This window comes from Coregonus clupeaformis, chromosome 35 (assembly GCF_020615455.1).
Source record: "Coregonus clupeaformis isolate EN_2021a chromosome 35, ASM2061545v1, whole genome shotgun sequence".
NCBI lineage: Eukaryota > Metazoa > Chordata > Actinopteri > Salmoniformes > Salmonidae > Coregonus > Coregonus clupeaformis.
This window is the reverse complement of record NC_059226.1, coordinates 14,558,259-14,583,421: the sequence shown is the minus strand read 5'-3', so window position 1 is coordinate 14,583,421 and position 25,163 is coordinate 14,558,259. Positions and strand designations below refer to the sequence as shown.

The window sequence follows — 25,163 nt, the reverse complement described above, 5'->3', positions numbered from 1 at the left end:
AGATATCCATTGGAAATTGTGAAAGAATGAGTAAAGGCCTAATGATTATCGTTCTTTAGACTGTTTGAAGCTTATTACCATTTAGCTATGTTTGACATCGTCCCTCCAAATTGTTTGACAGCATTCCATTGGTTTGTCAATAGGACAGGTGTGATCAAAATTGCCCTAATGTCCTTATAGCCTACGTCAGAGATTCAAATTGAGTTTCCCAACATAGTTCGACTAGTGTGATGCATTAGTAATATGTTAATCATCAGGTGACGTCGGTATTGTGCCCCCATCCCCCTTCTCACCATCACAGCCACCCGTCCCACCACATTGACGAGGCGACGATGGGTATATAAACCCCCTTGTGTTGGAGTGAAGCAAAAGACCAGCGATTTGCTGCAAAGACACCAGTTAAAAAAGGAACATTGCAGAAGCCAAGCAATAGAATCCACACTGCTGGACGCAGACACCTGTTGTCTTAACTACCTGTAGCTCACGTCAAGTCTTCTCAAAGTAAGTACAACTTTTAGTCTTGTGCATTTGAAATGTTTGCAGGTTTTGCTTGTATTACTTTTAAGCTCTCGTGGTGCGGACGCTTACATTTCTTTGCATCTTTGGACATCAAAAATGAGTAGCTATTTGTGCAGTTCGTCATTGAAAACATTTGAATGGTCCGATCATGAAAATGCTAGAAAATACTAGAAAAAGCTTTTCAGAACCATGGACAGCTACGGCGCGAAAGTTGTAGCCCTGAATGCTGTAGGCACAACATGCATTCCTATAACAGTTGCAAATATTTGACAATAGCATAATAAATCATGTTCATGTTGAATAGCCTACTATTCTACCAATGACTAGTGAATTATAGAGAAAACATGTTTCCAAGGGGAAATATAATATAATTGGTAAGCTTTTACCAATTATTTCTGCTGTTTTACTTGTTGCTTGTTCCCTTTCAAACTAATTCCTATTACTTTGTAGGTAATTATTTCGATTTGAATTCAAATTAGTAATCAAACATGGAGAATTAGCTTGTACTGTAACTTCCTCTCAAGACGCATTCAGTAGCCTACAGAAAATGCAGATTTAATTAAAGAATAATACAGGATCGAAATGATCCATTATTAACAGGTGGACATCATTGCGCACGATGTTAGCCTTCTAAAACATATTTTTTATTAGGATGCCTGCTCATCTATGAAATTGGTGTAATATTGATTGGTAGGCTATTTAGGCTATATTATTTAGCTCCGTTGAGGCTTTTTAACATTTAACAATCACGTGGTCCCTACCCCCCTTTTCCTGACCACAGATGGCCTTTATGCTGAAACCCTGGACCATCTTGGTCGCCTTGGTGTTGTGCGTGCTGGTGTGTCTCGGGACTTTCGTGGACGCCTACCCACCTAAACCGGAGAACCCCGGAGAAGACGCGCCTCCTGAAGAGCTGGCCAAATACTACACCGCGCTCAGACACTACATCAATCTCATCACGAGACAGAGGTAAGCAGACCTTGCGCGCGCCATATGGCACTCTACGCAGCAGCTTTTTCCATTTAAATTATCTTTCTTCCTAGTCCTAACATCAAAGGACATGTTTTCTATTAAGTTATAAACGGCATACCTCGTTTTTTATGGCAAATGGAACCGTTTTTCATGTTTATTCTGGTGTATGTTAAGTAGTCTACTGTGACAGTGGCCCCTGAGTTTTCTGCTCTTATTTTTGCATCAAGCTCTTAATATACCATGATATATATTTTCAACATTTTATTACAGGGCACTCTCAAAAAGCTTTTGGCCCTCCATATAAATAATGCCATAGCAATAAAACCTGTGAAGACAGACCCACGTGAAGTCTCCAAATCGAATTATGGATATCTGTGTGCCTGCAGGTTCCCTATAACATATTCTATATTAATATGGTGATGTCTGGATTGAAGAGGTGGTCTATGTCTTATGCTGAAATGGCACTGAATCAGGCACACCTGATATTATTCATGATATTCAAATAGGCCATTGATCTTTAAGAAAATATATCCAACCCTCTTACATTCAACTTAGAGGGCAACATTTTTACTCTTTTATAATCCATTATCATATAGCATCCACATTTAAGTTGTCATAATATCACAATGGCCTGGATGACGACCAATCATATACTGGAAAAGTGTAGATGAGAACTTGATAGTCCAAGAGGATGACACTTAGTGGAGTTTGTTCTTCTTGTCTGTCATAATAACACATTGGACTACATTTAACATTTTAGTCATTTAGCAGACACTCTTTTCAAAGTGACTTACAGGTGCAATTCGGGTTTAAGTGCCTTGCTCAAGTGCACATTGGCAGATGTTTCACCTAGTCGGCTTGGGGATTCAAACCAGTGACCTTTCGGTTACTGGCCAAACACTCTTAACCGTTAGGATACCTGCCGCCAAATATGAATGATCAATCGGAAATGCTAATTTGAACATTAGAGAAGCTTTGCCTGCAGCAAGAACACTGATTTTCCTGGAATCAAAAATATATAACAGTAATATTGGTCTGACAATGATGGTTCCCTTTTACATTTTGTTACAACCCGCTGTCTATGGAGCAGGTGTGATTGCCTCGGTCGCTTTCTTAGAAGGCTGGCTGATTATGCTTACCTCCGCTTCACTGGCATCGCTTTAGAGTGCCCAGTGGCGTTGAATTGGAGCGTAAAATTGCATAGCCGTTATGAATGGCAGGTTAGGTGGCATGATGGGAAAGTGAACATCTTCCACTCAAAATGTTTTCCCCACAGAGGAAGCAATTCCAGCCAAATCCCTCAGAGATATTCAACTTCCAATTTAAATTTCAAAGAGAAATTGATCGTTTGTGCAGACATCATCTGTGCAGGGAGTGCTCATACACAAACAGACAAACACACCGGAAAGAAGAACAATTCGATTTTGCCTGAACAATCCAAGCGTAGTTTCTCAGTCTATTACCTACCTTACTACAGAGAACTACATTATCATGCCATTTAAAAACCTCATTATCTTTGGTAGTTGACCAAGAAAGGCCTCGAATGCATATTTTCAGAGGAAAGGACCTCTGACTCACTAGGTTCTAATTGGCCTTGTCTGGTGGCTCCAGTGTCTGTGGGAGTTTGTGGGCTGACATGCTCAAGTTTCACACATACACATAATTATATCTCCCCTCTCCCATTACACACACCTCGGACAGCTACCTTGGCACCTTTAGACACATTCAGACAGCAAACTGTTCTAGCTGTCATTGAGAAGTGAGATCATCCTGCAGTATGCTTAGAGGGGAGTGGAAGTTTGACAGTCTTTATCTCTCTCTCTCTCTCTCTCTCTCTCTCTCTTTCTTCCTTTCTTTTTTCTAGGTATGGCAAGAGGTCCACCCAGGAGGGAGTGATGTCAGAGTTGCTGTTCGGCAACAACGCAGAGAGAGACCAGAGATCAAGGTCAGTCCATCAAAGATATCAAACATTTCCAACACAATTTCAACGGAAGATGCAAAGACTGATATCTCTTTGTTTCTGGGGTTATTTCAATATTGTAGCGTCAAAGAATGGCTGCTTTATCGGCTACAGCCACCTACTGTATAGGAAAAGACTGGCATGCACAACTTTTAGTGGGTGTGTCTTTGGGTAGCCCAGGAGTAAACCAAATGTTCATTTCCACATGACTCATTGTTCTCTCTCTCTCCCTCTCTTCCTCTCTCCCTCTTCCCTCTGTTCCCTCTCCAGATATGACGACTCCTACATGTGGTGATTCCTCTTTCTCATTGGGCTGTCTCTCCAGGTGTCCACCAATACCTGGAGAGGCCGACCAGTGCCTCCCACAACCGCCTCACCATCTGACCCCTGACCACAACCAATGACCATCACAGACCTTAAGACAATGTAAAATCAACCTTAAATACCTAACCCTCCTTCCCCCTCTTTCACTCTCTCAGACTTCTCTCTCTCACTCGAAGTCTCTGCCTCATTTCTTCACATGAAGACAATTGTACATAATGAATTATTGAATTAAGATATAGAATACAAAATATATAATGATTGATGAAATCATATGTGTAACCTTCACTTCTGTATGTCTTAACAGAGAATAATATTTGATTGTTGGTACTGTATAAATGCTTTGTGTGTGATTAAAGTTTGATGGATGACTATGACAAGATAGATTATTGTGTCTCATTCATTCTTACAATCAAAATTATTGTGGTGTTTTAAACGGATCTCTTGGAGTAAAATAATGTATTGATGAGCAGAAGACATTACATCTAGTTGAAACAATGTTACTGTAAGGGTATGGGTATCTTCTACTAGCCGGCTTGAAAATCAGACATCTGTTGTGTCTGGTGCAAGAACTGGACATCTTGATTTCAATGCAGATGATACCTCTTAACTGTAATACTCATTTTCATCCAGTAGATGTCACTCCTGTACGGCAGTTCCCTGAGATGAACATGAGGGCCAGAGTGAATATAATGTGAACACTGATTGATATAGTAAATACAGATTTTTTAAAATCCACGTATATTATAATGGAGTACATATATTATAATCAGCCTATATATTATATACATGTATACATGTCCAGGCTCTGTCGCAGCCGGCCGCGACCGGGAGACCCATGGGCGGCGCACAATTGGTCCAGCGTCGTCCAAGGTAGGAGGGTTTGGCCGGCAGGGATGTGGGTTCGTTTCCCACGGGGGGCCAGTATGGAAAAAAAATAAAAAAATAAAATAAAAATAATAAAAAACATCTAAAGCGTCTGCTAAATGACTAAAATGTAAATGTAAATGTACATAATATAAGTACAATTATTAACTTAGCATATTTGCATGAGTTACATTGAACAGCATTTTTGATAGATTGACATCTTGAAGATTCAGTTCCATTAAAGCCACAATCCATAAGATTTACATTTGCTCATTGGCCATTTCAACGAATGTAATAGCCATGATTTCTGAGGATTTGACTCATAGATGCCCTGTCTTACCTTATCATAACCAACGCAATAAGGACCTATTAAGCTATTGTGTAATACTCTGCACAACTTAGAGTAGCTTTAACCCAAACAAATGTGTATTTCTTCCAAATAATATTCATCTAAAGCATAAGGATTACACACAGATCATGTGATGAAAATCATGTAAATCCTTGACATGTAATGGAAATCACTTATTTTCATCAAAAATATTTGTGTGTTCTCGACTTATTGTAGGCCTAATTGTATTTATTTGTTATTGTAAACACATTAAATGGGTCTGCAATAATTATTTGTTTACTAGTTTAGAAAGACTGTTAAAAGGGTAGGGACAGGATATCTATTCTACACTTTGGCCATACGTAGTTGGTGGGGCCCACATTGAGGAAAGAAGTGCATTTCCCGTTTAAATCTCGCGACGACTTTACAGTGGTTCGACAATCAGTAGCGGTTCAGAGATCTCAAATTAAACGGAAACAACGACGCGGCCACGAGACGGAACAGGTTAGTGCAGTCCGGTTATGTAGAATAGCGTTTTGAATGTTTTTATGTTTTGAAATTATAAGATATATTTTCAGTGGAATGCATGACAGATGGTCTATTTGATTTTAGCTGTTTTTCGTTGTGCATGTTTGCGTGTGGGGGCATCATACTATCAAATAGTAGATTATTCCGATAATGTAGATACAGAGTCAGACAAATACTCAAATGGTGCGATCTAGACATAGCCTAACCGAACCCAATTTCTATACAAATATACATAATTGTGTTTCGCATTGCATTTATGTTAGATACATTATGTATGCGTTTCTCTGTGTGTCGGTTGTAGACCCCCAGCGTTAGGTGGGTTATCTGGCTATCGTATGTGGGTGTTAGCTATCGGCTACGCACCAAAGATAACGGTTCAATTCAGTAATTTTAATGAAATCTAAATACACAATAATATGAAGACTGTTTTGTAATACAGTATTTTCGTTAATGGAGGAATCTAATCCCTGAAGAGTCTGGTATATTGGTGCATGGTGTAAGCAAAACAATACAATGCACTCTCTACACTCACACTCACGCACGCACACCACCTGCACGCGCAGACTTTTGGCAAGGTACAGTAGGATCATAATATCACACAAGGTGCATGTCTTTAGCAGATACTCTCTCTCTTTCTCTCCATCTGAGGTGTGGAGGAGTTTGCTCAGGTGTAAGAATCAGACCTTTGGAACATTGCGTTTTCTGTTTTGTATCCTGTACGATGAAGCACAATAGTGAAAGTGGACAGTCCTTATTACAAAGTTGTTACACTATTATAGACCTGTCATGACGGAAATCCAATTTCACTTTCCCGATTAAAGTAAAACCATGTGATTAGTTCAAAGCCAATCATATAGTTGTATGGTGGCAGTGAAAAATAATATTTCTTTTGAAAATATGTCGGTGACATTGCATTGATATCAGACGTCAAATGTATTGATAATAAGGACTTATTAGAATAATGGAACTGAAGAGATCAATCTCTTAAAACTAAACATCCCGTTTTCTCTCTCTCTCTCTCTCTCTCTCTCTCTCTCTCTCTCTCTCTCTCTCTCTCTCTCTCTCTCTCTCTCTCTCTCTCTCTCTCTCTCTCTCTCTCTCAACTGAGTCTTTGGAACAAACCACACAATGCAAGGTGACTGGCTAACACACAGTGTTGATGGGAGCCATGCACACACCATAGTCTTTAGAGAGAGGGGGACAGATATTGTGACACAAGCAGATGGGGCATTTAGCCTATCTCTTAGAGGGTGGGGGTGGATGAGAGGGAAGGGAGGGGTGGGGGGCAATGAGGGGAGCAGATGGAGTTCACATCAGCGTGTGATCTCGTTAGGGCCTGGACGTGGTGTCGTTAGTACAAGAGGCCACAGCATGACGTGTGTGTGGAGGAGGGGAGAGAGGGAGGGAGAGAGGAAGGAGAGAGGGATGGAGAGAGGGATGGAGAGAGGGATAATGATAAGGATGGAGAGAGGGATGGAGAGAGAGAGGGGGATGGGAGAGAGGTAGGGAGAGAAGTGGAGAGGGATTGGAAAGAGAAGGGAGGGAGAAAAGGATGGAGAGAGGAATGGGAGGGGGGGGTGGAGGGATGAGAGAGAGGGATGGAGAGAGAAGAGAGAATATGCACTACCCACGTGGACTGCCCATTATGAGTGAGGAGAAAGGGATAGAGAAAGGCAATGGGAGGGAGGGATGGAGAATAGTGGAAAGGGGATGTTAACTACCCAAGTGGACTGCCTGCCCTATGGTTAGTAACCCCCCAATATGAGTCAACATGAGGAGGGAGGGGGGTGATGAAGGAAACCTCCCTAGGGATCTGTGTTTTATCTACCATCGGCTAGGAGCACTGTGGCGGGTCTTGTGATAGCAAGGTTCAAATTTAGGAGTAGAACTACTGAGCTAGTTTAGTAGTGGAATAATGTACAGTAATCAGGATCTCTTTATGCCAAGAGATAAAATAGGTACAATAGTCGAAAAAGCAAGTGGATGTTTTGGGTGCTCCCTAAAGTTTTTAAGGTCATTTTCTATCCAATTGATGTTAGCACAGGAAAAAAAAAGAAATCAGTTAAATGCGGATGAACAGTGGAGAAAGAAACGGCTCCATTACACCACACTGACTGGCAGAGAATCGACCACAGCAGTGCAGGCTCTGCTGCTCTCATTGATTCTGTGGGAATTTTCTGCCCCAGACATCCTCTAGACACCACAACTTCCTACCTACTGTCTGTCTGAAGACAAGAGGATGAGTGGGCCAATGTGACCTCTCTATCAGGGAACTAGCTATAGCATTAGCCTGTGATTCGCTAATTATCGCTCCTTCGTTTTGATTATTATTACTATAATTTTTTTGTAATACCATTTATTTATTTATTTATTTTTGGGGGGTGGTTGATCAGCTTTAATATTGCAGATAGATTGAGGCTTCCATCAATGTAATTGTCTGCATCATTTCCTATTCCCCATATTGAAAAAAATATTAAAATGTATTATTTTCCTCTATCCCTACCATCCCGCCCCTAATTGGAGTAAACTAACGGACAACAACACTTAGGCTTCTACTTCCAGCTTATATATACTGTATACACTTGACGAATACAGTATATTTTACAATAGTTCTCTTTTTTTTGTTTTTAGTACCATCCTTCAGCTCCACTCAACCCCTCCCATCTATCTCTGAACACCATCCAGTTTTGATTTCTATTTGCCATATATTTTTTAACTGTGCTGTGATGTTTCACAAAAGTTCTGAACCTTTCTATTCTCATGGATTCTCCATATTGTAAATTAAAGATAAACATTTTTGCTAAGAGTATTATTAAATTATTGACTGATTGACTATGACTTTTTAAATCACCCAGCAGTGCTATTTGCAGAGTTAGCTCCAGGTAAATGTTGCAATTCTTCAGCCATTCCTGAACCTGCGACCAAAAACAAGCTACATATGGACAGTACCAAAACAAATGAATATAAATCATACAAATTATAATTTTTATATTGTTTCATACTGTTTGGCAGAATCATAATTCAGCATACAAGTAATCAATATTAGATGCCATTGTATCTGCCAAGTCACGGTACAAAATCATGTAAAGGGCATTCTGCCATGGAAATTGCTGACTGCACATAATAATCTAATGCAAATGCAGAAGAAATATCCGCACACAGAGACTTGCTCCTAAAAAGGGATATTTTATTTAAATAATTTGAGTATGGCTTAGGTCAGACATTCCAACCATTGTTTAGTTTTTGTGTTAGAATAATCTTCCCCCATGTATACACTCTTAGGTGACATTTTGTGCATAAAAGCCAAACAAGCCACCACATCTATCAGTGGCTTTATGGATTTATTAACCATATTGCCCTAGATATTTACATTTACATTTACGTCATTTAGCAGATGCTCTTATCCAGAGCGACTTACAAATTGGTGCATTCACCCTATAACCAGTGGGATAACCACTTTACAATTATTATTATTATTATTATTTTTTTTTAAGAGGGGGGGGGTAGAAGGATTACTTTATCCTATCCCAGGTATTCCTTAAAGAGGTGGGGTTTCAAATGTCTCCGGAAGGTGGTGAGTGACTCCGCTGTCCTGGCGTCGTGAGGGAGCTTGTTCCACCATTGGGGTGCCAGAGCAGCGAACAGTTTTGACTGGGCTGAGCGGGAACTATGCTTCCGCAGAGGAAGGGGAGCCAGCAGGCCAGAGGTGGATGAACGCAATGCCCTCGTTTGGGTGTAGGGACTGATCAGAGCCTGAAGGTACGGAGGTGCCGTTCCCCTCACAGCTCCATAGGCAAGCACCACTGGCAGATATCTCTAGATGTACTCCCTCTCTTTCTCCACCTTCTCCTGCTTGAGGGGCTTACACAATGCCTAGCCTAGCAGCAGTGTGAATGTGCGTTAGATGGGCGGGGTAGAAAGCGGTACATCCCATTGGTTGCCTACCTCCCCTCAATGCATAATCACCTTTTCCTTTTTTTGAGCGGCCAATGGGGAGGCTGGAAGGCTGCTTTGTTTCCCCACCTATAGCAATAGCATTGGCATGAGTGGTGGAATGATGGAACGGTGTCTATGTGTGTATGTGTGTGTATAGCATAGATGAATAACCCCTGCTGACGGTGCTCCTCTACCCACGTTCCCCCTGCTCCCCCATCCCAGCAGCCCCTCTAACATGCACCATGCGCTGAAAATATGCGTCCCGATCCCTTTCCCTAAGCATCATTACTGGTCACCATGGTGGCTGCAGACTGTAGTAGCAGATCGTCATAGCAACTGGCTGACGGGGAAGAAAGGAGGCGGTCCATCTCATACGTCCCTGGATACCTACAGAGACCTATAGGTCGATAGCCCTAGGTCGATAGCCCTGTGTGTGTGTGTGTGTGTGTATGCTTGTGTGCATTTGTACACTGTACATACGTGCATGCGTGTGTGTGTCTGTGTCTGTGTGTGTTGTGGCTCTCCCTAGAGAGGGGCTATTTTCAGCCATAGCTTATTAGAGCAGTCCAGCGGACAGAGAGGAAAGGAGAGCTGCTTGGTATTCTGGATAGATGGATGGAAGGGAGACATCACCACTGGCAGCCAAACGCACACATGGAAGTTGGAACACCATCACATCTAATGAAATATTTCACAGGACAGATATGCCTAGATTCACTGATACAGGACATATTTGTCTTCTTACCATTTTACAGATATGTTTATTTTATTAATGTTTTGACAACAGTCATACATTTCTCCTAAAATTAAATGTTATTTGAAGATGAGCTATGACAATTTCACTCCTCATCACATTCACTAGTTGTATCCATCTAATGAAATGTAATTGGTGCCACTATCTATTGTAAATCAAACCAACAGTCACTATTACCGCAGAGTGACCACATCACCAACAAACTAACATAGTCCAAGCACACCAAGACAGTCATGAAGAGGGCATGACAAAACCTATTCCCCCTCAGGAGACTAAAAATATTTGGCATGGGCCCTCAGATCTTCAAAAGCTTCTACAGCTGCACCATCGAGAGCATCCTGACTGGTTGCATCACCGCCTGGTATGGCAACAGCTCGGCCTCCGATCGCAAGGCACTACAGAGGGTAGTGCGTACGGCCCAGTTAATCACTGGGGCCAAGCTTTCTGCCATCCAGGACCTCTATACCAGGCAGTGTCAGAGGAAGGCCCTAAAAATTGTCAAAGACTCCAGCCACCCTAGTCATAGACTGTTCTCTCTGCTACCGCACGGCAAGCGGTACCGGAGCGACAAGTCTAGGTCCCAGAGGCTTCTAAATAGCTTCTACCCCCAAGCCATAAGACTCCTGAAGATCTAATCAAATGGCTACCCAGACTATTGGCATTGCCCCCCCATATGATTCCATATGTGTTATTTCATAGTGTTGATGTATTCACTATTATTCTACAGTGTAGAAAATAGTAAAAGTAAAGAAAAAGCCAAACTTTTGACTGGTACTGTATATAACCGATTAAACAAATAAATATCCAATACAGAAGTGTAATAACTGCAGTAGTGGTAGAAGCAGGTGTAATCTATGTGAGTCATTCATGTGGATGCTATCCTCCTCCTCATGACTTACTGCCTGTCTTGTTTCCCAGTAACATGAGTTGTTTTGATCCTGGACAAACAACCACTGACTCGGAAGAGTCTGTAAATGAGGGGAATCTGTCCGACATCTGGCTAGCAGAAGTTATCAAAACACTGTGAAGCAGCAAAATGGCTTGTTGAGTGTGTTGGTAGAATACATTTGTCTGATTGATTTGTCTGTCTGCCGCCTCAGGTTCTTATTATTGTTGGCTGAAATAGGATTTTCAGCTCTTTATTCTGCTTCTTTCGTTTTACTCTCGCTACTTTTCTGTGTCTCTCTCATGCACTCTCTAGTCCTGCTGTCTAACTCTCATTGTATGTCTCACTCTCACCCTCTCACCCTCTCTGTCTCTCTTTCTCCCTCTGTCTGTCGTCCCGCCCTCTGTGTCTCTCTCCTTCTTTGTCTCGTTTCTTCTTACTGTCCCACTCTTTTTCGCTCTCTCTCAATCTCACTTTCTCTCTCTTTCTCTTTCTCAGTCTCTATGTATCATGCGCTCTCTTAAACCATCTCCTTTCAGCGTTCGACATATACAGGACCTCTCTGCATGGTTTTTACTATCTCTCCTCTTCGGGGGATGAGTGTTGGTGGGGCCGCTGCTCTCTTTTTGTTCTCCATTATTGCCCCCACCTCTCCATTCTTACCATACATTGAGCCTGTTGTCATGGATACCATGGATTAGCTACACCAGATGCCCACTCTGTCTGTGACGGCGCAGGCCTTCTCTCTTGTTCATGTCTCCTTACATTGTCCTGGGAGAATAGATACCCGCACACCGTCGAAGGGTTAGAAGAAATCCGAAACAAAGGCTTAGATTAGATGTCTTCACGGGTCCAAAAAGTTGGACCCGTTCCAAAATGGACCTGGGGCTTTCCCACCCGAGCCCGATAAGCATTAAAGATATATATAACTATATGGCGATCCCGAGGACAACTAGACCCGTTCCATATAGACCTGGTTGGATCCAGACCCAGTCCTATTTGATCCAAGGAAAGCAGCAGAAAAGTCATTTTTTAAGATACTTAATTAACCGGAGCTGATAAAGCGTGTGGGAGAGGAGGGAGAGGTGCTGCTCTACCAGGCGGGAGAGGGGCCGTACTGTGTGAGCGAGTGAAACGGGGAGCAGGGAGGGAGAGACGAGAAACAGCAAACAAACTAGCCGACTCGCGCTATAGTAGACTAATACCTGCCATAGCTAGGTTATTTATCATCAAATATGATTATGTAGTACCTGTCTTGACTGCATCAAACCGGGAGAAGTTAGTTAAGATAGCTAATGTTAGCAAGCTAGGCTAATTGAGGCTGCAGTGCATGAGCGTTCTCATCCTACAGTTACAAATAACAACAACTCCATTCAGAATAGCAGCCTACCTGTTGGCTCTTGGTCATTGTAGCCTATCCTTCTCAATTAACTTTTAATTCCATCTTCCATTGATTAAATATCTCCTAACTTTTGCCCAACATGGAGGCTCTATGACTGTAGCCTATTGCCGCTTTGATGACTTATGATTGGCCAACAACAACAACAAGCTACCTGCTTGGTTCCCGCTCGGGCCTCGGGTATTCGGGTACAGGTAGATTTGTGAAGACCTCTAGCTCAGATCCAAAAATATGGGCAAGATAAAATATTTAACTGCCTTTGAACGGGGTATGGTAGTAGTTGCCAGAACTGCAACACTGCTGGGTTTTTCACTCTCAACAGTTTACCGTGTGTATCAAGAATGGCCACAAAAACGACATCCAGCCAACTTGACACAACTGTGGGAAGCGTTGTAGTCAACATCGGCCAGCATCCCTGTGGAATGCTTTCTATACCTTGTAGAGTCCATGCCCCAATGAATTGAGGCTGTTCTGAGGGCAAAACAGGGTGCAACTCAATGTTAGAAATGTATTCCTAATGTTTTGTACACTCAGTGTATATAAGTCAAGGAAAACATCAGTGCTTATTGGTAGTCCATCGTTCAAACTTGAATATAATCTGCTGATGGGAAAACAGCACTCTCTGCTGGTGAATATTATACTAAGAAAAATGCCTAAATGCACCTGTTGGATTCTATGCTGGTATAAATTGTATCGTTACTGTACATTAGAGGTCTTCATGGCTCCACCCAAATACCCAAGACCCGATCTGGGAACGAGCGGGTCCGGATCCAGAATTCTAAATAATGTCACGGGTCTGGGTCGGATCTGATATGATTGTCAGGTCTCGTATATGTGTAATTTGAACTGACTTGTCTGGAAGGACCCATACAGATCCGAACGCGACTACTGCAGTAAAGAGATAGAGAAATTACATAATTTATGCTGCTGCTCTTTGCTTTTCACGAGAGCGGTGTGTGTAGCTTGTGGTTGTTGGCCAATCATAAGTCATCAAAGTGGCATTAGGCTACAGTCATAGAGCCTCCGTGTTAGGAAATATCTAATCAATGGAAGATGGAATTAAAATGATGGAGTTAAAGGTGAAGGATAGGCTACAACGACCAAGAGCCAACAGGTAGGCTGTTACTTTATATTCTGAATGGAGTTGTTGTTGTTTGTAACTGTGTAGGACGAGAAAGGGCATGCAGCCGCCTCAATTAGCCTAGCTAGCTTAACTAGCTTCTCCCGGCTTGATGCAGCCAAAACCGGTACTACGTAATCATGTTGGATGATAAATAACCTAGCTATGGCAGCTATTAGTCTACTATAGCACGAGTCGGCTTGGTTGGTTGCTGTCTCTCCCTCCCTCCTCCCTCCCTCCTCCCTGTGTCACTCGCTCACAGTAACACCCCCCCTCCCCCGCCTGCTAGAGCAGCACCTCTCTCTCCCTCCTCTCCCTCGTGTTTTATCAGCTCCGGTTAATAAAGTAGCTTAAAAACTTCACTTTTCTGCTGCGGACTGGGTCTGGATCTGACCAGGTCTATACTGAATGGGTCTAGTTGTCTTCGGGTCCGTTTGGAACGGGTCTCTATATTTATTTATGCATATAGGTTCCGGGTGGGAAAGCCCCAGGTCCATTTCGGAATGTTTCCAACTTTTTGGACCCATTAAGACCTCTACTTGGCATTGTTATATACTGCCCCCTAGTGTAAAATCAAAACAGGGAGGAGGGGAGGGAGACGAGAGACAGCAACCAACCAAGTCGACTCGTGCTATAGTAGACTAATAGCTACCATATTAGAGCATGCACTCGCTCACACTCACAGTAACCTACACACACAGCACGGCCCCTGCACCTCTCTCTACCTCCTCTCCCTCGTGTTTTATCAGCTCCGGTTAATTAATTAGCTTAAAAATTGATTTTTCTGCTGCTTCCCTCATTCGGACCGGGTCTGGATCCGACCAGGTCTATACGGAACGGGTCTAGTTGTCCTCGGGTCCGTTCGGAACGGGTTTTATATTTTAAAAATGTATTTATGCATATCGGGTCCATTTCAGAACGTATCCAATTGTTTGGACCCGTGAAGGCCTCTACCATACATTTCAGCTCTGATGACTGCATTCAAAATGGATGTCTGTTCTGGCTCACAATCATGCACACATGAGGAAACACTCTCAATACAAATTAATGTTTTATTAAACAAAATGTTTATTAATGCCCCCCATCTCCCTCTCTCTCTCTCTCCCTCTCTCTCTCTCTCTCTCTCTCTCTCTCTCTCTCTCTCTCTCTCTCTCTCTCTCTCTCTCTCTCTCTCTCTCTCTCTCTCTCTCTCTCTCTCTCTCTCTCTCTTCCTCTTCCTCTCTGCCTGCAGCTGACACAGTTTGACTAAAGCCTCAACATGCCTGTGGCGTCAACTGGCACAGAGCCTGGTGAGTTTTGTTTTCCTCTCCCTTCCTTTCCTCCCTCCATCCCTCCTTTCCTTCCTCCATCCCCCTCTCCCTCCTCTCCTCCCTTACCCAACCCATCTCCTCTGTCCATAGCTCTGATAAATGGGGCCGCCACACTTTCTATATGAAACCCACATCCATAAACACACCACACAGCCATTAAGACCCACAGTTTCTCACTGTCGCAGCCAGCAAAGGTCTACTTTAATGAAGCCATATAATGTGGCCCCTAAATGGAGATTGAACTGACACTGTTACTTCCTGGAAGTAGACCCATTTTTCACTGCTTGTCCAGACAACAGCCGCCATCTTTTCCTGCATGTTTTGGACTTTGGTGGAGGGAGTCTTGGGTCACACTTTACATTAAAGGGCAATCTGCAGTTGCTACATCCATTTGTTGACTTATAAATGAATTATATGTACCCATTGATTCTTGAAAAATATAACCTATAAATGCCTCATGAGCTTAGTTCAACTGCCGTACCCCATCACAAACCAAAATAAGCTTGTTTTACTCCAATATTTTTAAACAAAGTAAATGTAAACAAACACTCTATAACCTCAAAACGTGGTTAAAACTATAATTTTATAATATAATATAATAATATAATATAATATAATTTTGATATAATGGATGGGCAGTCCTTGCATCCATAGCTCTGTGTATGAATTTGAGAGTGGTTACATTTCTCCAGTCTCATTCCCTCAGCTTTTTACTGAAACAGTGGTTGGAAAACGCTTTGTTATTGTTTCAACTGCTGAATGCCCCTTTAAGATACACAAATACTACCCAGTAGCAATATAGAGAGAAGATACTGTATGAGCACTTTTCTTTTCTCTGTGAGAAAGATACCACAAAATGGACTGTTTTTAATCAATAGCAGAAGATGGTCAACTGAGACCTTGGGCAGACCATATATTAGATACAATGACATTGTAGGATACGGCCATTGATTGTGACTAACTATATATATATATTTTTTTAAGTCCTTATATCCTATACTGGAGAGCGACATGCTAACGACATGCTGATGACACTCATTGTTAGTCACTCATAGCTTAGTCACTCATAGCTTAGTCACTCATAGCTTAGTCACTCATAGCTGGGTGCAGAAATGCAGAGGCAGCATACAGTTAAAATTCTTGTTTAACAGGGGGAGCTTGCTGACTGGGGTGTAAATTGAGTTGAAAGCCTGTAAAACAATACTTTGCTTCATACATTTAGCTGCATGCTAAAGGTTTTATGAGATAAAGCTCAAACTGATGATCCATTCAAGGTTCTTACAGTATTTGTGGGGCCCACAAATAGATCACATCGTCCGCTTAGATCACATGGTCCGGAAAACCTCCTGAACCTTGGCAGTAGAAATGCGATAACTCCTCCAAAACTTAAACGATAAGTTTAACTTGTCTTCGCAAAAGGGCGAGTCTTTCCTCTTTCCAAGGGCCAGTCCTGAACCCTATGTCTCTGTGTGAAGCTGGGTGTAACTCATTCCTCTGAATCTGTATCTGTGTTTCTGTGTCTCTGTGTGTAGCGGTACCCCCCCAGGTCCTGGATACCCTGAGTGACAGCAACAGCTCCACCACCGCCAATGACCTGGACCTCATCTTCCTCAAGGGCATCATAGACAGCCCCGTGGTGAGTCAGAGAGACCTAGTACACACGCACTCAAACATGGCAGGATGTATTCACACGCCTACAGAGAGCCTCGTGGTGAGTCAGAGAAAGGGGAAATATGTAGGCCTAGTATGTAGGGTCACACACACTCATACACACACACACACACACACACACACACACACACACACACACACACACACACACAACCCAGAGAGAGTGATTGAATAAGGCCCACAGTCCTAAAACCAAGAAATTCCAGCGCCAAAAAGACACTGCACGTTCCCAGAAGCTATAACTCATTCAAGCCTTCACAAACTCACAACCCTGTATGGCAACAGAGACAATGTCATGTGAACTGACACCTTCCCTCTGAACATGCGTTCTATAAAAGGTGAGAGGCATCACAGCATGTAATTGCAACTGAAATCCCCCTTCAGCTGGCATGCATTTAAAAAAAGGTGAGACGCATCAACCTTTGCAAATCCGTTACAGGATTTACTACCAAATGAAAATAGCTGTGAGAGCTGTAAGTCATTACAACACTCTTCATGGCTGAGGGGAAATGGAAACCACGGCTGTGACCAAAGGAGACAGAAATGGGAATCATGAAATTGCTTAGGAAATACATTTGGTGTTTAGCCTTTTGTTTAATTAATGGGTTGGGCACCTTTTAATTGAAGTCTTGCTCAGTGATAAATGGGGAAGTGTCTGTGTACTGTTGCTGGAAATACAGGGGATTGGTTTGGAACAAAGGCTACTAAGACACAGATCTTTAAAAAAAAAGCCCAACAGGTCTTTTATCATTTTGTTATTCATTTATTTGTGATTAGTTAGGGCAAGTAAATGTAATTATTTAAATGAGGTAATCTCTTGTCTCAAGGAGGACTGATGAAGAGGGTAATATGATCTCAAACTAGTCGACATCTGAGGATGTGGAACTGTCATGCCCCAGCACTAATGACTCCTGCTGGATTGCTTTGATGTCAGATGATGAGAGGAGTTTCTCTCTCTCTCACACACACACACACACACACACACACACACACACACACACACACACACACTCTCTCTCACACACACACATGGCTCTTCCCTACAGGGGAAATGAGAAGTGACAGCCCAGACTAAAATTAGCACTTCTAAGGGAGGCCTGGCATATTGATTTGCCTTGAACCACAGTTTGTCAATGAACCAGATATAAGGTGTAGTTGCACTACTAGTCCACCAGGTGGCATTATTCCCAAAGAGTTTCAATTACAGTTTTGGTCTGTTAGTGAGGCCCATATACTCTGTGTAAGTGTTGATCCCAGTACATATTTGCTTAACCCCTCTTCATAGTAAGTTTACATTTAAGGAAGGATAGGTGGATCCAAAATCTGCTCTTACGACAACCACTGGGCTGGAAGCCTAAACTCCTGGCTGGTGCCAGATGCCACTCAGTTCCAGACCCCAGGGTTGTGTCTGGCCCATCCCTTCAGTTGTTAATGTCCACTAATTCTCTCAAGAATTACTTTCAAGCATCTGCTTTTACATTAAAGACATGATCAGCTGACTTTCAACTCATTTCCCTCTGTGAATGAACTTCAAACAGAAAGTCAGCCAGCCAGGCATTCTTTATAAGGAACATTTGGGCGGATCTTGGAGACTCTGTGAAATATTAATGGCTTCCACTCTACTTTGATGAAAAATACTTATTTAATCAGATAAAAGTCACAGAGAACTAAAAAATTATGATTTTGAAAGATTTTTATGTATATTTTAAGGTGCAACGTATGTGTACTTACTATTTTTAGAGTACGCAAAACCATTCTCAAACATATTTGTTTTCATCTTAAAGAGATTCTCCAGTACTTTTCTATAATTTTTAGCCAGTAGTTCTGAACAAAAGTGGTCCTGAAAATGGTGTGCATTTTGCTAGCTGTCACTCAAATGGCTAGGGGCTGAGGGCTCATGGGCTAGAACTCAAATTGCTAGGGGGCTGACCCACGAGAGGGAAAATGTAGGGAAAATGGCGCAGCACAGCTTCCAGAAAAACAGTCGCTTTCAAACTAGGGATTTTGTGGCTTATTGAGGTAAAACAGTAATTCTGCTCATATTTTATTCATGTATGAACTACACATTGACACATCCAGCCCAAAGCGCAAGGTAAAAAAATTAAATAATTCCTGAGCATGTCTATTTCAAATATGTATTCAAATAAAAGTATACGTGTGTGTGTGTTTCCTTATGTCCCGTAGGAGCCAGAGAGTCTGGAGGAGACCAGGTTGGAGGCGGTGAGGGACAACAATGTAGAGTTGGTCGAGGAGATCCTCCGAGAGCTGAGTCCCTTCACACACCAAAGCAACACCGCAGCAGAGCTCACACGCATCCTCAACGAACCCCACTTTCAGGTGCACACACAGACGCACACATAGTGTGCACACGCATACCCATACACATTAAACCACACACTCACGTGGACATCAATGCACACATACACCTACATAGACGTGCAGAGAAGAAATATCCTTCATCACATAATCCACTATTTAGTCTCAAGAAAGTATTTATTGTCGCCTTAGTCTGCTGTCAATCTAATGTTCTCCCTCTGCCGAGTGGTTCCCAGTCTCTGCTGGAGACCCATGACTCGGTGGCGTCCCAGGTGTGTGACACCCCTCCCCCCAGCCCCTGTGCCTACATGGAGCTCCCCGTCAACAACCAGCCCGTGCCCCCAGATGCCGTCCGGATGGTTGGCATCCGCAAAGTGGCTGGGGAACATCTTGTTAGTACCACCTTGCGCTTTGTCTATCACCTATCTGTTATCGATAGCATGGCACTCAGTTTTAGTCAACTCTTCCTCCTTTGGCTGAATCACAACCAGGCTAGTGGTTTTAACCATAGTGTATAATTGTAACTGTAGTGTATCATCATTCATGTATTTTTTTCAAGAGAGGGAATTCCAATTATATTGTCATTTAAGATATTTTATTGAACATATAGGACAGTGTAGAAGAACAATGAAGAGAGGAGAGAGTTTGTGCCAAAGTAGCAAGACCCCACACATCCTCATTCGTTTCTATGTTTTGAACCTGTTCAGGGCGTGACTTTCCGTGTGGAGGCAGGGGAGCTGGTGATCGCCAGGATCCTCCACGGCGGGATGATCGACCAGCAGGGTCTCCTCCACGCGGGTGACATCATCAAGGAGGTGAACGGGAAGGAGGTGGGCGAGGACCCGAGGGTGCTGCAGGAGATTCTGCAGGATGCCAGCGGCAGCGTGGTGCTCAAGATCCTCCCCAGCTATCAGGAGGGCCACGCGCCAGGACAGGTACGAGTTAACAATAAAGTACCAAGACACCAGACAAGTACGAGTTAATAACAAATGGAAACACTTTTTGGGGGGATAATCCATCTGTAGATGCTCAACAGACTATGGACAGACTATCAGTAACATTTCAACTAACTATCTACTAAACCTAACCTAAACCCTTATCCTAACCCTAAACTTAACCCTTACCCTAACCTTAAGCCTTACCCTAAACCTTATTCTAAACCTAACCCTAACCGTAACCTTAGCAGGCAGTTGCTTATCAACAGATAGTTTGTTGATAGTAGAGAATCTACAGATGGACAATCCGGACGATCCAAATAAAGTGTGACCTAACAAACTACCAGTGGACAGGTAAGGGTTAACATACACAACACGTACTTTAACAACATGCTACCAGTCCAACAGACAGGTAAACGTTAAAAACAAACAAGAGCCCCATGCCTCAAGACAGACAAGCTATAAGACCCACAGACAGGGCCCCACTATTGTACCCAAATACATTTACATTTACATTTTAGTCATTTAGCAGACGCTCTTATTCAGAGCGACTTACAGTTAGTGAGTGCATACATTCTTTTTTTATTTTTCATACTGGCCCCCCGTGGGAATACTAATCCAGTACCCCGCGGTAGGTAAAAGCATTAATCTGCCCCTGCCAATTAACTTCAATCTACTAGACAGTTTGTACATCATTTACTGGCTCTAAGAATATACTTTGAGGGGTGGATTATGACGGTGTCACACTGTCTGCTAGTGCTCACCCCCTCTTCCCCGGCTGGTTGTCATGGATACCACCAGGCAGAGGGAGCTGAGTTATCCCTTACGTCTTTTTGGGGGATTTCTTCCCTTGTATCTTCACTCGTTCCGTGGCTGGTGGGCTGTGGAAAAGCCGGGATGGGAAGATAGTCTGAGAGTAAAAACAAGTCGTCAGCAGAAGGGTGTTATGGCTGCTGAGGAAGTGTTGATATTTACAGTAATGTAGTTCAACTGAGGATTGTAGAAAGTGGTTTGTTTTCATGCATTCTGGTTGATAATGGCTTGCAGTGATCAACTGGAATAGTGTATACAGCTGTATACTCTGAATGCACATACTGCATGCTCTATAGCAAAACTTCCACTTTGATAAACAAATGTAAACTTTGCATTTAGAAGTGTGCACGACTCGAGCTTCTGCTTTTGAATTTGGTACAAAATGTTCAACACTATCCAACCGTAACAGACTCGTAACCATCTGTATGTATCTACTTCCTGTTCCCCACAGGTGTTTGTGAAGTGTCACTATGATTATGACCCAGCCAATGACAACTTGAACCCTTGTAAAGAGGCGGGGCTTAAGTTCTACACCGGTGATATCCTGCAGATCGTCAATCAGGATGACCTCAACTGGTGGCAGGTGGGTCCATACGGATTATTTTGCCATGTACTGTACTGGATGTAAAAAAAGCTGAAGAACATACTTTCAGCAGGTGCTGGAGTTGTAGGTAAATTCATGAAAAACAGAAAGGAAAACGCTGCACACTGCTGCTCATGCTCCCAGGTGATATTTATTCTGTATGTAACACACATTGTTTAGTGTATTGCTTCTGTTGTCAACACTATCACCTCTATATTCGGCTACTTGTGCCTATCGGTACACAGTGTGTGTACTGGTGGGTCTAAGTATTGATGAGAGTATCATCCTGTGGGTCTGTCAGGCTCGTCGTTGTGTGGAGGGAGGCAGTGCTGGGCTGATCCCCAGTCAGCTGTTGGAGGAGAAAAGAAAAGCCTTTGTCAAGAGAGACGTGGAGCTGGCCCCCACAGGTAGGACCAGTGCATAGGGCTGTGGCAGTCATGACATTTTGTCAGACGGGTATTGTCATGCAAAAGTCTGCCGGTCTCACAGTAATTGACCGGTAATTAACATAAACCCGTTTAGCATCTCCATGCCTCTACGCATACGAGCCGCTGATGCGAGTCTTTGGAACATCTACATTTAAAAAAGTATAATATATCAATTTAATATACACCATCACAATAAATCAATTATTTATTTTAGTCAGGTCTAAAGAAACATTATCATATCAAAATGTATTTCAGAAGAACAGAATATGAGTTGGCCTACTGTATGTTATCTGGCTATGCTCCATGCCATAAGCTGTAGGCTGGTTCATTTAGCTGACAAGATATGCTTATACATCCCATGCTATTATTTTATTTGATCAGATTTTATAGTAAGAAGATATTTTTCCCATTACAGAGCGAGTGCGCATCTGAAGTGGCTATGTTGAGCGTAAAAGTGATAATTTGAAACAGGTCCTACAGTGCCTTCGGAAAGTGTTCAGACCCCTTGACTTTTTCCAAATATTGTTAGGTTACAGCCTTATTCTAAAATTGATTAAACACATTTTTTTCTCATCAATCTACACACAATACCCCATAATGACAGAGCAAAAACAGTTCTTGTTATACATTTTTGCTAATTTATAAAAAATAAAAAACGGAAATATCACATTTACATAAGTATTCAGACCCTTTACTCAGTACTTTGTTGAAGCACCTTTGGCAGAGATTACAGCCTCAAGCCTTCTTGGGTAGGATGCTACAAGCTGGGCACACCTGTATTTGGGGAGTTTCTCCCATTCTTCTCTGCAGATCATCTCAAGCTCTGTCAGGTTGGATGGGGAGGATTGCTGCACAGCTATTTACAGGTCTCTCCAGAGATGTTCGATCGGGTTCAAGTCCGGGCTCTGGCTGGGCCACCCAAGGACAGTCAGAAACTTGTCCCGAAGCCACTCCTGCGTTGTCTTGGCTGTGTGCTTAGGGTCGTTGTCCTGTTGGAAGGTGAACCTTCGCCCCAGTCTGAGGTCCTGAGTGCTCTGGAGCAGGTTTTCATCAAGGATCTCTCTGTACTTTGCTCCGTTCATCTTTCCCTCGATCCTGACTAGTCTCCCAGTCCCTGCCGCTGAAAAACATCCCCACAGCATGATGCTGCCACCACCATGCTTCACCGTAGAGATGGTGTCAGGTTGCCTCCAGACGTGACGCTTGGCATTCAGGCCAAAGATTTCAATCTTGGATTCATCAGACCAGAGAATCTTGTTTTTCATGGTCTGAGAGTCTTTCTGGAAGGTTCTCCCATCTCCACAGAGGAACTCTAGAGCTCTGTCAGAGTGACCATCGGGTTCTTGGTCACCTCCCTGACCAAACCTTGTTCCTGCAGCTACCCAGTGCTTATTTCATAGTTGTGATTAGCCTAGCTAGCTAGTTTAACTAGCTTCTCCCGGTTTGATGTAGTCAAGACAGGTACTACGTAATCATATTGGAAGATAAATAACCTAGCTATGGCAGGTATTAGTCTGCTACAGCACGAGTCGGCTTGGTTGGTTGCTGTCTCTCCCTCCCTCCCTCCCTCCTCCCTCCCTCCTCCCTGTGTTAACAGTACCCCCCCCGCCTGCTAGAGCAGCACCTCTCTCTCCCTCCTCTCCCTTGTGCTTTATCAGCTCCGGTTAATAAAGTAGCTTAAAAACTTCACTTTTCTATACTGAATGGGTCTAGTTGGCCTCGGGTCCATTTGGAACGGGTCTCTATATTTAAAAAAATATATTTATGCGTATTGGGTCCGGGTGGGAAAGCCCCAGGTCCATTTCGGAATGTTTCCAACTTTTTGGACCCATGAAGACCTCTACTTGGCATTGTTATATACTGCCCCCTAGTGTAAAATCAAATGGATAATTAATAAGAAAAACGTGAATACCTGTGGATGCATGTGGATAGATGGAGTTTGTATGGGTTCATGTTTGTATGGGATCATGTTTTGTTTGTATGGGATCATGTTTGTATGGGATCATGTTTGTATGGGATCATGTTTGAATGGGATCATCGTTGTTTACATGTGTGTTATTGTGACAGGAAATCTTTGTACTGGAGTGGCGGGAAAGAACAAGAAGAAAAAGATGATGTATCTAACCACAAAGAATGCAGGTGGGAATTTCTCTCTGTGAATTCTGAGTGTTTCTGTAAGTTACATTGAAAGGTTAACAAATAAACAAAGCTATCAATTTGTCACTGTATGTCTCTGTCTTTATCTGTCATTGTTTTTACTCACCCTCTCTCTCTCTCTCTCTCTATTAATCTATCTCTCAGAGTTTGACAGGCATGAGTTGCTGATCTATGAGGAGGTTGCCAAGGTGCCTCCGTTCCGCAGGAAGACGTTGGTTCTGATTGGTGCTCTGGGAGTGGGCCGACGCAGCCTGAAGAACAAACTGCTGCTGTCTGACCCGCAGCACTACGGCACCACCATCCCCCGTGAGCGTTGCTAACGCTAACCTTCCAACTAATTAAAAAGAAATGCTAACATGCTAAAGCTAGCCCTTGATGTATAGTCCTAACAATCTGAGAATATTCTTTGGACTTTGGATTGAATTCATTGTGTTAGGACACCTTCATACAGTAACTAGTGATTGTTGAAACAGTTTCCAGCAAGTCGCTCTGGATAAGAGTGTCTGCTAAATGACTCAAATGTAGATAATCTTCTTGCCTCCTCCAGACACCTCCAGAAAGCCAAAGTCAGGGGAGCGGGAGGGCCAGATGTACGCTTTCACCTCGCGGAGCAAGATGGAGACAGACATCAAGAATGGCCGCTACCTGGAGCATGGCGAGTACGACGGCAATCTCTACGGCACCAAGATGGACTCCATCCACGAGGTGGTGGAGGCCGGTCGCATCTGTGTACTGGATGCCAATCCTCAGGTAGGAGCGACTGGCTACATTGTGGCCCCACACACCACAATCTGGAGCCCTATATGGGTGAATTCAGGGTTCTAACAGTTATAGACATTGGTACCTCTTACAGACATTGTATTCCTTGTACTACTTCCAGGCCTTGAAGGTACTGCGGACGTCTGAGTTCCTGCCTTACGTGGTGTTCATCGAGGCCCCTGACTTTGAGGTCCTCAAGGCCATGAACCAGTCGGCCGTCGAGACTGGAGTCGTCACCAAGCAGCTGACGGTAAGCACCAGGGTGAAGCCAAACAGAGGATAATGAATGAATGGAAAAATCAATGACTGCTATGTCTTTCATTCAGGAATCCCAACATGCCTCACTTTGTTTAGCCATTATACACTGAGTATACAAAACATTAAGGACACCTCCTCTTTCCATGACATAGACTGACCAGGTGAAAGCTATGATCCCTTATTGATGTCACTTGTTAAATCTACATCAAGACAAAACATTTAAGTGCCTTAGTAGGTGCCAGGCGCATCGGTTTGTGTGAAGAACTGGAATGCTGCTGGGTTTTTCACGCTGTTTCCCATGTGTATCAAGAATGATCCACCACCCAAAGGAAATCCATTCAAT

General features: G+C 43.0%; 2 protein-coding genes across 2 annotated transcripts in view; both read left to right on the top strand.

Moving 5' to 3' along the window:
- Positions 1-316: 316 nt before the first annotated feature.
- Positions 317-4,156, top strand: LOC121550556 (peptide YY). Its single transcript, XM_041862866.2, has 4 exons — positions 317-501; positions 1,301-1,488; positions 3,356-3,436; positions 3,722-4,156. The coding sequence occupies exons 2-4, from the start codon at positions 1,301-1,303 to the stop codon at positions 3,744-3,746; spliced, it is 294 nt and encodes a 97-aa protein (XP_041718800.1). The 5' UTR covers positions 317-501; the 3' UTR covers positions 3,747-4,156.
- A 1,230-nt stretch (positions 4,157-5,386) lies between these two features.
- The window catches only part of LOC121551042 (MAGUK p55 subfamily member 2), a 21,377-nt gene continuing 1,600 nt past the window's right edge, over positions 5,387-25,163 (top strand). Inside the window, exons 1-12 of the mRNA XM_041863567.2 lie at positions 5,387-5,471; positions 14,822-14,879; positions 16,433-16,536; positions 18,756-18,908; positions 19,124-19,279; positions 19,595-19,822; positions 21,087-21,218; positions 21,520-21,625; positions 23,714-23,785; positions 23,948-24,109; positions 24,351-24,553; positions 24,684-24,812. Coding sequence (XP_041719501.2) covers positions 14,849-14,879; positions 16,433-16,536; positions 18,756-18,908; positions 19,124-19,279; positions 19,595-19,822; positions 21,087-21,218; positions 21,520-21,625; positions 23,714-23,785; positions 23,948-24,109; positions 24,351-24,553; positions 24,684-24,812 — 1,476 coding nt within the window. The 5' untranslated portion in view covers positions 5,387-5,471; positions 14,822-14,848. The remainder of the gene's footprint in view (positions 5,472-14,821; positions 14,880-16,432; positions 16,537-18,755; positions 18,909-19,123; positions 19,280-19,594; positions 19,823-21,086; positions 21,219-21,519; positions 21,626-23,713; positions 23,786-23,947; positions 24,110-24,350; positions 24,554-24,683; positions 24,813-25,163) is intronic.